This window comes from Trematomus bernacchii, unplaced genomic scaffold (genome assembly GCF_902827165.1).
Source record: "Trematomus bernacchii unplaced genomic scaffold, fTreBer1.1, whole genome shotgun sequence".
NCBI classification, from domain to species: Eukaryota; Metazoa; Chordata; class Actinopteri; order Perciformes; family Nototheniidae; genus Trematomus; species Trematomus bernacchii.
The window spans coordinates 22576559-22590354 of NW_022987739.1; the positions used below are offsets into that span (position 1 = coordinate 22576559).

General features: G+C 41.2%; 1 protein-coding gene across 1 annotated transcript in view; it reads left to right on the forward strand.

Annotated features, from left to right (window-relative positions):
• The first annotated feature begins 5163 nt into the window (after nucleotides 1-5163).
• LOC117495470 (phosphatidylinositol 3-kinase regulatory subunit gamma-like) overlaps nucleotides 5164-13796 on the forward strand; it is a 280107-nt gene continuing 271474 nt past the window's right edge. The window contains 3 exon segments of the mRNA XM_034146734.1: nucleotides 5164-5383; nucleotides 5727-6818; nucleotides 6820-6877. Coding sequence (XP_034002625.1) covers nucleotides 6528-6818; nucleotides 6820-6877 — 349 coding nt within the window. The 5' untranslated portion in view covers nucleotides 5164-5383; nucleotides 5727-6527.

A 13796-nucleotide genomic window follows, 5' to 3' on the forward strand; every position in this document is an offset into this window, starting at 1 on the left:
CAATGCACGTTGGGATATGGTGTTTATGCTATATGAAATCCGAAAAACAGTTAATAAAAAAGAAAATAATACTTTAATCCGAGTGTGCTTGCTTTGAAAGTCATCACATAACGGCATTGTAATACACGGTTCGGCTACATTAAATATTAAACATCTGCCATAGTTATTTATTTATAGAGCCCACATCTATGGAATCAGAATTCAATAGCTTACCATTAAATGACGGATATACCTTTCTGTCTGTGATGTTTTACAAATCAGATATTAATGTGTAGAAGTAACATGTGAAATAATACAGCAATATCCTGTAAAATTATGTGAAAACATGAATAAAACTACACATCTTCAGATGTTATACATACATAAGGGTCCTACACTAATAATACAAAGTTATTATGGCATGGTATGCTGTGTGTACCTTGTGTGCACCGCCTAGTGATTAAAGCAACCCAGTCTCACATCTAAACGTGTAATAACTACGTTGGTCCACAACTTGGGACGTAGTATTTATACAAAAAAAGCCTCTGAAATTGTAGGATCCCTACGTTTTTTTTCACCATTCATTTCCAATGGCTGGCGTCTATGTCACGTGATCTTCAACTTTCTCTCCGCAGAAATAAAAAAAACATGGCCGACCTTCGTTTTATTCTCGGTAGAAAATGCCTATTTTAAGGTTAGTTTGGCCATTAAAATGCGTTTTGATGTCATTTGATGCGAGAAATATGAGTTGTTATTTCAGATTATGTGTGCAGTGGATGTACATGATCTTTAGTTTGCTAGTTATTACGAAGAATACTTCAGGAAATTGTGTAAATACAACGTTTTCATTGTTACCAAGGTGGTTGCTAGGGACGCTGCTATCGATATTATGTCGATTATGTTGTGTAACTGTTTAATGGTGTTATCTTTATTGGTTCCTCCATGGGATGGGACCATAGACAGTCTATGGTCCCATCCCATGGAGGAACCCGGAAGTTTGACGGACATTACCCACAATCCTCTGTAGCAACCATAGACTGTATGAATAAATTAAATAATACATTATTCCGAGTGTGCTTGCTTTTCTCTTTGAAAGTCATCACATAACGGCATTGTAATACACGTTTCGGCTGCATTAAATATTACATATCTGCCGTAGTTAACTCTATTTATAGAGCCCTGATGACAAGACTTCTAGACAAACAGGAACTGCCGCCAAAACTGAAAACTTGACGTGGATTTTAATTATATAATCAATTAAACAACATCTTACATTTCTTTTCACACAATACGTCTCCTTGCAGTATCAACACTAATTCGGCTGACTTTTATATTTGATCCAATTGGTAGATAGGCTGTATTTACGCCATAACGGTGCACAGCTGATAGAAAGGGACACCTACTGGTTAAAGCACGTTATTGCATTTTATAATTTTATTATTAGATATTAATAGGAGGATGTGCAAAACAGACCAACTAATAAGGCTTTATTTAAACATTAAAGAATACTTCAGGTTAAGGTCTTCTTTTGAATAAGAAAAAAGCTTTGGGGGTAGAGAAGATGAATATGGAGGGATGAAACCCTCTTTGATGGTCACACATGCAGAGCACACAGCACACAGTGAAATTTGTATCTACAGATAAATATTAAGCCGTTAAGTACTTAACGTCTAATATATTGCTTTCCTGCCATGTTAACTATATTTAAGCACTTATTTTAACTGATATTATACATATGTATTATACTCTTATAAGATGTATGTAGATAGTATAAGAAATGTGCAGAATATGACAATGTAATGGTGGAGGTACACACATATTGATAGATGTCTTGTAATGCACTGTTGAGGAACCTGCGACCCAAATTTTTCATTCATTGCATAACTACACCGTAGTTGTGTATAATATGATATGTCAATAAACCTTAGAAAATCTTGAAATCTTGAAAGGGATGTGCAAAATAGTCATTATATACAGTCTTTAATGTCAATAAACCTTAGAAAATCTTGAAATCTTGAATGGGATGTGCAAAATAGTCATTATATACAGTCTTTAATTAACTATTAGTAGAGAATAACGACGAGTAAAGAATATACTTTATAGGGATCCTATTAATATCTAATAATAAAATTATAAAATGCAATAACGTGCTTTAACCAGTAGGTGTCCCTTTCTATCAGCTGTGCACCGTTATGGCGTAAATACAGCCTATCTACCAATTGGATCAAATATAAAAGTCAGCCGAATTAGTGTTGATACTGCAAGGAGACGTATTGTGTGAAAAGAAATGTAAGATGTTGTTTAATTGCTTATATATTTAAGATCCACGTCAAGTTTTCAGTTTTGGCGGCAGTTCCTGTTTGTCTAGAAGTCTTGTCATCAGGGCTCTATAAATAGAGTTAACTAGGGCAGATATGTAATATTTAATGCAGCCGAAACGTGTATTACAATGCCGTTATGTGATAAATATCAGATTAGTCCCTCCGTGCCCTGTACAGAAGTAGGTCCAACACTAATATAACCTTTAAATAGAGACTGAAAGAAGAGACAACGGACAGTTCAACTCTACCAAAAGGTCTGAAAAATATACACCTTCCATCAGCTCACATGCTATCTGATTTACATGTTATTAATTCTTAATGAGATTGGTGTCAAAACAAGACATTGTAGTGAAGCAACCGGTAGCTTTATAGCTGTTTGTTGCTGCCACATATGACGTTAACTTGTTATCAATCAAGACTTTAAAAGTACTTACATTTGAATATCTCTGTCACGGTCTGCTTATTTTTCATTTTTATTTTTGAAATGTATTCCCCCTTTGTGTCTTGCTTTACTTCCTGTCTTTAGTTTCCCTCATTTGCCTGATTGTCTGGCCGTTTCTCAATGTCGAGTATACCTGCTGCAGAGCCACTATTTCAAGTATACTACGTCATCGAGTGGCGCCGAATGCTGGGCATTTAACATGCATTTAAACAGTCCTTCGGCGCCACTCGATGACGTATTATACTTGAAATAGTGGCTCTGCAGCAGGTATACTCGACATTGAGAAACGGCCTCTGATTGTGTTTACCTGTTGCCGCTGTGTTTCTCCTCCCCTCCCCAGCTGTGTCTTGTCTTGTAATTACCCTTGTGTATTTAGTCTTACTTTCCCTTGTGTTCCTTGTTGGGTCGTTGTCCCCATGGTTTGGTTCCTGATCTCACGTCGTCTCCATGTTTGTTCCTGACTGTTTTCCCTTGATCCTTCCTCGTGCTCCCCGGTTGGTGGATGTTACATTTTTCTTAGTTTTTCCTTGTCATCGGCTATTTTAATAAAAGCTCGCTTTTTGTTAAGATTACCTGCTTTATTATTTCTTACTGCGTTGGGTCCTGCCTTCATATCAAACCCTGACAATCTCGTTTATCCATTAAAGGTGCGGTAATTTTGGAGAAACCAGCTCGAGTGCGCGAGTATCTTTCTTATTCATGTCGAACTAGCTAAACAAAAAGTATATAAACCAGATAAAGTTTGGAGAAGACACTGAAATGCGTTGACACTGGACAGATGTTCTGCTTTTAGCTAAATATATTGTAGCCACTTAAAAGCCTTATATCTTGTTGTTGTACTGTTTGGGAATATGCCATACTGCAGCACGGTATCAACAGACATGACAGGGGCCTTAAGGTTGATTTGTTTTATTACCTGATCTTGAGGCCTGTTGAACAAGGAATCATACTGTGTATATTAGTATTTAGTATTAGTATTTAAATCTTGTCCATAAATGCACATACCTGAATTAATTGGGGCCCTGTATGCTCATTGTACAAAGAGAGGGTGGAGCGGAAAGGTTAACAGGATATTTAAGATTACAGGGATGGGAGAGTTCATCACTCCATAAAGTCTGTGGATTATCCTGGGTCATGATTTCTGAAAAAACAAGTTTAGTCAAATGTACATTTTTGGAGCTTTAAAGCTTTTTAGTTCTATTATATTCTAAAGAAGACTGATATTCCCAACAATTGGCAACTTTCACCAAAACAATCTAGATTTATAAATAACCCACACGTGAGAAAAAATATATCGATTTGATTTTGGGGTGAACTGTCCCTTTTTATTTTAGAGAGAGGAGGGAGGAGAGGTGGTCTGACTAAAGCCCAGTCAACTTTATTGTTGTTACTGCACACTACTAGGACAAATAAGTACTTTATAATGGTAGGTGAACTGTCCCTTAAAAAATATATATATTCTAAAAGTATTTCATTTGGATAGCTTTGGTTTCCACACCTCACTCTTATCTGTTTTAATCTTGTTTAGTCAAAATGCCTCTATTTTAATTTTCTACTTTGTACCGCTGCAAAGCAGGGTTGCGTCCTCCTGGAATGCATTTATGCTAATATCCCCACTGTTAGAGCTCATATAAACAACATTTTTAAAACATGTTTAAACTAGTTATTTATTTACATAAATAACCAAGATAAGATAAAGGCCAATAAATCCAGAATAATTACAAAAAGGGGATGATAGAAACACATTTGACTAGTCTAAATGTATAGTTTTGGGAAACATGTTAATACATGAAGAAGACACACACCTGCACTTATCCTAACCCTTAAGAGAACATACTTTTTTCATAATGACCGAATCTATAATTTTCTCTTCTGGTTTTGTCCATCAGATTTACAGAGACGGAAGAAAGTTGAGCCTTGCAGCCCTGTTTCCTGCTCCGTACAATGTGTCCATATGTTCTCTGCAGCTCCAAACCTGCGCACCTGATGACGCAGCAGTCTGGCTGTCTGCTGCTGCGTCATGTGCGCACTACAACACATCCATGACTACAACAACCAAGTCCCACCATGCAGCTCTTACCTCTCAACCTATTATCCTCTAGGTATTTTTAGAATTTAAATAATTTATTTGTTTTCCCTAAAATGCGACTCTGGTGCGCAGGAATAGGCTTCATGCAGGAACTCTTTTCCAGGTCACAGACTTCTTTCATAATTCATCACCTCTCTGCAGCTCCTGAACATCCCATACTCATCCTCGTGGCTATGTATTTAACACAATATCACACACAAAAATATCACAAATGCGGCACTAACTATGAGGGCATCGTAACCGGGTCATGCGGTGGTTTTGCTGCAGCTGCGCCATGCCGACCCGTCCCGTCTCCGCCGCTGGCTGCTGGCATAATTTGCAGACGGCAGGAGGAGGGGGAGGGGGGAGGAGGGGTTTACTGACATCAGCACTGCCGGTCACTACAGCACCGAGCAGGCTGCCTGTCTGCTGGACCAGCCACGCCATCCATTTATCCTGACGGGATTCACGGATGTCTGGGCTCGCACTGCGGGGTTTGGGTTGTGTGGAAGCGGACAGTTCGCGCGCAGAGGCGTCGGTGGAGGACCAGGGCTCTTCCGTGCAGTTTGAGCGGTGAGTTTGCTGTGTGTTTGCAGCAGACAGCAGGGCAGACTGGTGCAGGGCGAGTTAAGTCGGGCACGCTGTCTGTCTGAAGTTCATATTCGCCTAGTCACGCTTGTTGTAACTGATAGCTTTCTGTCAGCCTGCTAATCATAGTCGTGAGGGATGCTTTCAATGCATTTTTATTAGAATATTTTTACTTATGTTGAAGTTTTGAGCATGCTTTGTACTTAATTAACCTCTGACTTTTTAAACAAATAATTTCAAGTCGGATATATTTCAGTATATAAATGCATTTTAATCCTTAAATCTGCATAAAAGTGTGTGATGTTAACCTCTACAACTTCATTTTAAGTTTGCAGGAGCGTGTGTCTGCTCCAGGAGGCTGCGCAGACAAGAAAGGCGAAGCAGCAGGATTTCACACAGCAGAGTGCACATAGGGACACTCAGGATTAGAAGCCAAATTCTACACTGCAGTGGATTTTCCTCAGGTGTGTGTGAGTGTGTATAGGAGTATGCGGGCGTCTGATCTGACAGAGGACTAAGTAGGCTTTGTTCACTTTCTCGTCAAAATCGAAAGAACCCGCAGAAGCTTTGGGGAACGTCTGGAGGTCGTCCCGTCCTAGAAAACTGTGCCACCCTCGAGTTTCCAGACCACCTAGCCCCCCTCTGCCTTTTTCTTTTCAAATCACAGGCAAAGTGTGGTGGCTGGTCAGTGGTCTGCACATTTGGAGGCCTCAGACTGGAGAGCTTTGACAGACTGGTGGATTGATACGATGGATTTTTTAAGAACTGCATGGACATTAAACCAAATCTACATTTGAAAGCAAAAGGCCAGCTGGTCAATTCAGCTTCACTATACTTGGAGGACTTACATTTTTGTATAAAGAAGGTTGGACATTCCCTTCAAGCTTTTGTAGGACTAAGCAAAGGTGTCAAATTTCACTGTGTCATTCAAGTCAGCACGAAACAGCAAATCTCAGGCGGCTTTACAAGTTGGACATGTTGCGATCGAGTTTCACCTCAGGGATTTTTTTTAACTAACAGAGTTTCCTTTTAGTATTTTTCCAAGACATTTATTTCATTTTCAACACAGCAAATCTCAGGCAACACCTTTATTTTTGGTTTTAAAACAGTCCTATGAGCTCCTGTAACCATGGCATCCGACAGTTTCCAGTACCGGGTGCTCTTTGAATACAAGCGGGAGCGCGGTGATGACATCAGCCTCCAGACGGGCGACCTGCTCACTGTCCAAAAGGCAACACTGATGGCAGTGCCAGGGCTGGACTACCAGGATGGGGACGAGCGGAGTCCGAGAGGCTGGCTGCACGGCACCAACGAGAGGACCAAAGAGACGGGAGACTTCCCTGGGACTTTTGTGGAGTACATCGGGTTGAGAGTTGGCCCTCCTGCAACCAAATCCTGGCCCAGGCCTGTACCACCGATCCCCGGGGGGCCCACACACCGATATGGGGGCTCAGCCTCCTGGAGCAGCTGCTGCTTCAGGTGAGTGCTGCCCACACGGACACAGTCGAACACATCATGGGGATGTTTGGGTTCTCTATATGGATTCTCCTACACTGATCAGTTGGAATGAATTCAACAGGACTGTTTTTCATGAAATCCACATTATTGGATCAAAAACATTTTGTCTGATGTTTGACGTTGATATGTGTGGAGTACTAGTGTATTTTGTGAAAAAGTATGGTATTGGTATCAATTGTCTGGTTCAGTTGCTCTCAAACGTATCGGCTTTGTTAGCTTGATGTGGCTGTGGCATGACCCTGAGTTTTGAACAGAAGATGTTCAAACAGTTCAACTGTTGGCCTTAAAAGGTTGGCCTTAGGGTTTCTTTGACCCCAGTTGTGATTCAGCTTTTTGGGGACCCATTCTGCTTCTAGATCACTTTTCCACATTTATAAAACTCTACACTGACCCCCTAAGGTTGTGTGTGCAGAGGTGGACCAGAAAAGGCCCAAGGGGGTTAATCTTTTCCAGGTTTTTTTCACATGTTTCACTAATCGAAGACACTCCATACTTGTTACAAATGTTTTCAAGACTTCATGCATTCAAGAACCCGGAATGAAACGTGTTTTTTTCACTATGTGTTCTTGAGTTGCCAGAGTTTGTACTATAATTATTCAGTTTCTGAATGTGGTCTTGATCTATAATTTGTTCACAATGCATTACATGGCAAACGTTAGGCAAATCTAGCCAAGTAGTATGTACCTTTCAATTCTGGTAGCACAACCAGGGTTGAATCAGCAACAAAAATGTATGGTTTCTATTGAAAAAGAAAGTTTTGGTTTTTGTTCAGGTTGTGAGATATCGGCCTTGGATATCCCTTCCTCCTCTGTGATTGCTGCTGAACTGATCCTCCAGCTCTAGTGAAGATAAATACTAGCCCTGCATAAAGCCCAGTGGGCCCCTCCTATGTGTGAGGGCCATGGGAGTGTTAGTCTTCCAAGAAAAGCTGCTGCCAGGAAACAAGGTTCATATTACAAAATATTAAGGTTCCAGATTCAAACTAAACCACAAGTGTTAATGTGTCCTTGCTGAGGATTTCCGGTTAGGATTCACTCTGGAACTTTGGCTGAGTTTGGCCTTAAAGGATTATTCACATTTGTTTCATCTTCCGTCATGTTTTAGTAACTTTGTTCATTTTATCTTGAAGGACATTGCATTAGAAATGTTCAGTTAAGGCAATAATTCCCCATTACTGTTCACTGTTGTTTCCTATAAGATTGCAAAATTGGCTGAAAACATAAGCTGTAAATCATAAAATCTTCAAATTCCAACCTGGTTCCAACTTCTCAAAAATATTTTCATTATCATGCGTCTTTGGGTTTGTGTGTGCGGGAAACTGCGGGAAACTGTTGTTTTTCCCAATTTTCTTCAATTTCTTAGACCAGCGTTTAATCGAATGAATCGGGAAATAATCTGCGTATCAACTGCCAAAGTCAGGTTTATTATGGAATATCAATCATTAGGTTTAGAGATGTCCCGATCCGATCACGTGATCGGGGATCGGAGCCGATCACGTGATTTTCAAAAGATCGGAATCGGGAGAAAAAAATCGGGGATCGGAATTTTTTTTTTTTTTTTTTTTTTTAATAAAATATTTTTCTTATTTTATTTAATGTTACAAAACAAAAATGACCATGTTCACGTCTTAAAGTCATCCTGAGGCCTTAGTTTTGGTTTAAAATTACACAACATCATGTATGTGTTGCTTCTTTTGGGCTTGTTTTCATAGACCTGGTTGCTTATTTCTCTCAAATCTGGCAACAGAGTGGGCAGGGCGCAGTGTCTAATAGTAGCAGTAAGCTAACGAGAGGCTACGTTCAGCTGGTGACTCGGGACAGAGAAAATGTCAGGAGTTTGGAAGTATTATAAAATTGAAAGCGAAGGCAGTGTAACAGCCAGATGCAATGTTTGCAAGGCGGAGGTTCCGCGTGGTGGAAAGAACAGAGCTACGTTCAACACGACCAATCTAATACGCCAGCTGAGAAACAAACACCAACAACAACACGAGGAGTACACAGCGGCCACTCAGGTAACGGCACTGAAACAACCAACACTTTCAGAGACTTTTAAAAGGAAAGAGAAACTGCCCCAGAACAGTGAAAAGGCCAAAAAAATAACAGCCAAGATAGCTGAATTCATCGCGTTGGATGACCAGCCGTTATCTGTGGTGGAGAACGTGGGGTTTAAGGGACAACTTGAATGCTTTTCTCCTTTTTTTTCTCTTAATGCATTGCATAAAGATCGGATCGGGAAAAATCGGTATCGGCAGATTGTCAAAATCAAATGATCGGAATCGGATCGGGAGCAAAAAAAGGTGATCGGGACATCCCTAATTAGGTTTGCTTACCCCTAGATTCCACCGGGTCCGTCTGCGCCGCGTTGCGGTTTTGGTCCGGCCTCCTCCGGCGTCATACCCTACCAGGCGCGTTTCAGAAGCATTTCAGAAGCGGAGCGTCTTGCCTGCCGGCTCGCAGTTTTTGTTGATTTGGGCATATTTCCTGGACAGGCTACTTTGTACAGACAAAGTTAATAATAACTGTAATATTCCAGTTATAAACGACATGAATCAAAGATGTGTTGCTGTATTTTAGTGGTAAAAAAATGCATTCATCATCATAATTATTCTATATATATAATGTACACAGTGCCTGTAAACCGGAGGAGAACGCTGGCATTTCTCCTCCTACTTGAAAGACTACGGAGGGATAGGGTCTGCAAAATTAGTTTGTGTGTGTGTATATATAGCTCTGAACGTTCCACTTCCTGCCTGCCCGACCTTACGTTAAGGCTGCGCCGCGACAAAAATAGGATTCGATCCTAATTTTAGAGGAGCCCTGCGCCGAGCCGCTTCTGAGCCGCTTCTGAGCCGTAACGCACCGCGTGTGGTGGAATAGCACCCATTGACTAGAGTGGCCGCGATCGCCGTGAGCACCGCGGCGCAGCCGTAACGCGCCCGTAACGCGCCCGTAACGCGCCCGTAACGCGCCGCAGACAGACCCGGTGGAATCTAGGGGTTAGACTCGTGGCTGTTGATCAGAAGACTCCACCCTCCAACCTATGCTTCATAAACTGCTGCGTGAACTCTGGGAGCCGCAGATCAATGACCATATATTTCCTATTGCCTATCTGCAGAAACATATACACATTTTGTGGCTCAGTAGCGAGACCCGTTGTGATCCAGTAGCTCTCTTTACTGTATATGTGGACTGTTTTGACGGAATGAAGAAGCTCAAAATGTGAAAAGCGTAAAAGAAAACAGAGCCCCAATTTAAAAGCTATTCTGAACCCTGCAGGCTTTGATTAGCTTTTTTACAGGGTTGGAGTGGTTTGCTCTGCTTTAGCGCTGGCTGTCTGCTGCAGAGTGACTTAAGATTTGCTGTGTTTATGGCTCTCCGTTTGCTAAATAGGTCAGACATGGAGCAATGTTCTTTCCTTCTTTCCTCTGCCGCCTCTCTGCTCTCTTTAATTGTCTGGCTGCCGTCTGTTTTATGGGAGTGGGTTTGGTCTGTCTTCCATAAATAACATCCATACCACTCTGGCCTCGGGTAAATATCTAATTTCTATATGTCTCTCTTCGCTTTGCTAGCTGAGCCCCTCGTCCACTACTCCTCTCCTCCATCAATCCATCCATCTATCCATCCATCTAGAATCCTGCAACCACACAAGGCTGTATTTGTCCTGAATAATTGATTGGCTGACGCACTGACATACTACATTCCTATATTCACAAATCACGAGTAGCAGTAGTGTAGCAGCAGCAGCAGCAAGGGAGGCCTGTGCAGAGGGAAGCTAACAGATACAGCCTCTATCACTGCTGACACTCCGTAACGCCGCCCTGCTTCAGCAACAACGCTCTTTAAATATTGTTCTGGTTACAGGATTGACCAGGTAAATTCAGATAAATAATTGCATATCATTTGACCATGCTTTTGGTTTAAATTTGACCAACGCTTATTAAAATAATTAAAAAACATATCTATTCACCATGTGGTGATCTCTCTACATATTTCTTTGATTCTTTTAGCTTATAGTTTTGGTTTGATGGCAAATTTCCAGAAAACTTTGTTCAAGTCATACACATTTTTGTAGTATCAAACATAGACACAGTAACTTGATCATCTAGATTTGTCTCCGCCCAAGCTATTTGAAGTACATTTACCATAAGTCATTGCCATCTGAGCCCTGGTCCTGCGGTATCGTAGAAAAACGAGTTCCATGCCCTTTTTGTGAATTTTTGGCATCGACTTGGTAGTAAAGTATGGGTTTTTGTGACATTTATAGAAACCGTGCCAAAAAACCACAAACTGCCATTATGTTATTGCCATTTTGAGCACTTGTTCTGTAGTTTCGTAGAAGAACGAGTTCCATACCTATTTCAGAATTTTGGCAACGACTTGGTAGTAAAGTATGGGTTCTTGTGACATTTTTATTAGAAACCATGCCAAAACACCACAAACTTCCATTATGTTGGTCAGGTTTTGCGGCATTACCATTGTACTTAGCTAGTGATTATACCGAATCCATGACATGAACTCACTGCTGTGTGCCAAGTGAAAGTCATTTTAGCTGCAATTGGAAAATTAAATTTAGTACAGGATCGAGTTCTAAAAAAACGTAACTAAAGTCAAGAAGAGTGTTCCTCTTCTTTCCTCCCCTGACTTCCCACCCCTTTCTTCCACTTGTCCACAACAGTTCACTCTTTTTTCCAGCATTCTAGTGATTAAATCAGTTGTGATACTTAATAGCTCTAACAAGCTCATAGCACTAATCAATGCGTAACACTATCTGACTCGGTGCGATTGTGAACACCCTCCTACATTTGCCAACCTGACGCCGTACCCTTCCCTGAGGGGAGCTGTTTTCCGGCTCCATGCAACATTAATTATGACAGCAGGCTAATGAATCCCTGATGGTGTTCTCGTCACTCTCTACCTACAGGTATATAGAACTGTTAAGGTAATCAGAGCTCATGCTGAACCTAACAGGCTAATAGCATGCAGAGCGCTGTTCTGCTGTGATAAGGCAGCTCGTGTCTTTTATCTTCAGCTTTGGCTCTCTACACTCTGTTCCTCTTTCATGTAAATGAGCAATGCAATTAGACGTAAACCAGAAGACTAGACATAACTGGTTCGTTCTGCCCAAAGGCTTTGATCAGAAGAGCTTGGTCAAGTAAAACAAATGTAACACAACATCCTCCATTTTATCGCTGTGAAGAGGTTTATTGTGTGACAAGAACTGAGGGACCTGAATTCAGAGCAGGATGTTCGGGGTTAGTTGTATGAGCCGAAGTCTTAACCAGTTGGTTAAGACTTCCAGCATGGGGTTGGGTTTTCAGCATGTCAACTTTTTAACCTGTGGGGAAATTGCAGGATTGGCTCCAGGTTGCCCTTTTTATTTACTACAAGACAAATGTGCCTTTTTATTTCATACAGTTCAATTTTGATTGAGACAGGGAAATAATCTGAACCTCACGCATGGCGTTTCACTGTCAAGGGGGGCGATATAGCGTGTATGTAATTACATCGCAAAAACTGACTTGAGCCCCACCACTGTATGGGTTAGCCCTATCATAGATTACCCAACAAAAATACTCTGGAGCCGCCACTGGTCTGAGGGCTTCTTAACATTTAATAAACTATGAATGTGTCATACTCACTTAACGGGAAGAAACTCAGCTTTCAGACAATATTAACAATTTTTAGCTAAACGAAACAAAAGGGTAATAACAAAGGCTCTGAATTAGCCCTGAGCGAAAAAATGCTAACGCACTTAGCACAGAACTCATGGTACAATACCCTTAATAATTATCGGATCTGCACAAACAAGATATCGATTAGCAAACTGAGATTCCACAGATTCCAGACATATAAGTATCATCACTGAGCGAAACGACAACAAACAACAACAAAGAAATTTGCTTTACAGAGCCAAAACGGCTAAAAACGTCTTACCTTTGTTGTTTTCTGATCAAAGGTTGTGTTCAATGGCATTAAAATGATAAAAACGCTGCTGAAGGTTAATCCATAGGTTAATCCAATGTGTCTGTGTCACTTTGAAATGATTACTGATAATCCATCTTCATATTTATGTCAATAACGGAGATTTCATATTAGCTGCTACGAGAGTGTATGACAGCTTCAGGTTTTGGGCATTCTGGCTACGCATCACTCATTCACCAATGGGTAATGTTTAGATGGATTTTAGGAACTTCCCCTCGATTATATTGGCTCTAACGGTTAAAAAGAGTGCTAGTGGAGCCTCGCAGCGGCGAAACTGGCGCTCTAGGTGCGCCACGGTTGCGCTTCAGATGAGGCTCCCTCCGCAAAATGAGGCCCGTTATGCGAGGTGAGGCCCCACGCAGTCTGCGTGATCTGCGTGTAGGGAGGGGCGGCCCTGTATAATAACGTAATATTAAATGCAGTAATTTGGTCTTTAGCAACAGCTTGTGAGAGCAGCGCATTCATCGGTGTTCGTTTTAATGCTGCCAGTTTGTTGACGACCTGTGTGTTGATGGGACTTCTCATGCTCCCTAAATTTTTCCCCTGCCTTTCGCCAGTTGTTAAACCCTGCTTTCACAAAACTCCCATCCCTGATCTTGTCTGCACTGACAAGCTTATTTTCTATAGCAGAGCAACAGAAGAAGCACACCGCATTATCACTTTCTCTTATATAGTGAAGCTTTTTATAGACTGCTTTCACTAAAATGCTAACTCAAAAATAGTAACTCAAAATAAAACTTGTATTGATTTGTTTAGTGAACTTTTGGCATTGCAGTTACAACTCTCCGCCAACAGATGGGGGTGCTGCAGCCCCCTCAGCACCCCCCCTTCCCGCGTCCATGCTCTAGTTTTACTTCGGTATAGAGAGGCGAAGTCCCGCCCATCTACTTCCGACCCAT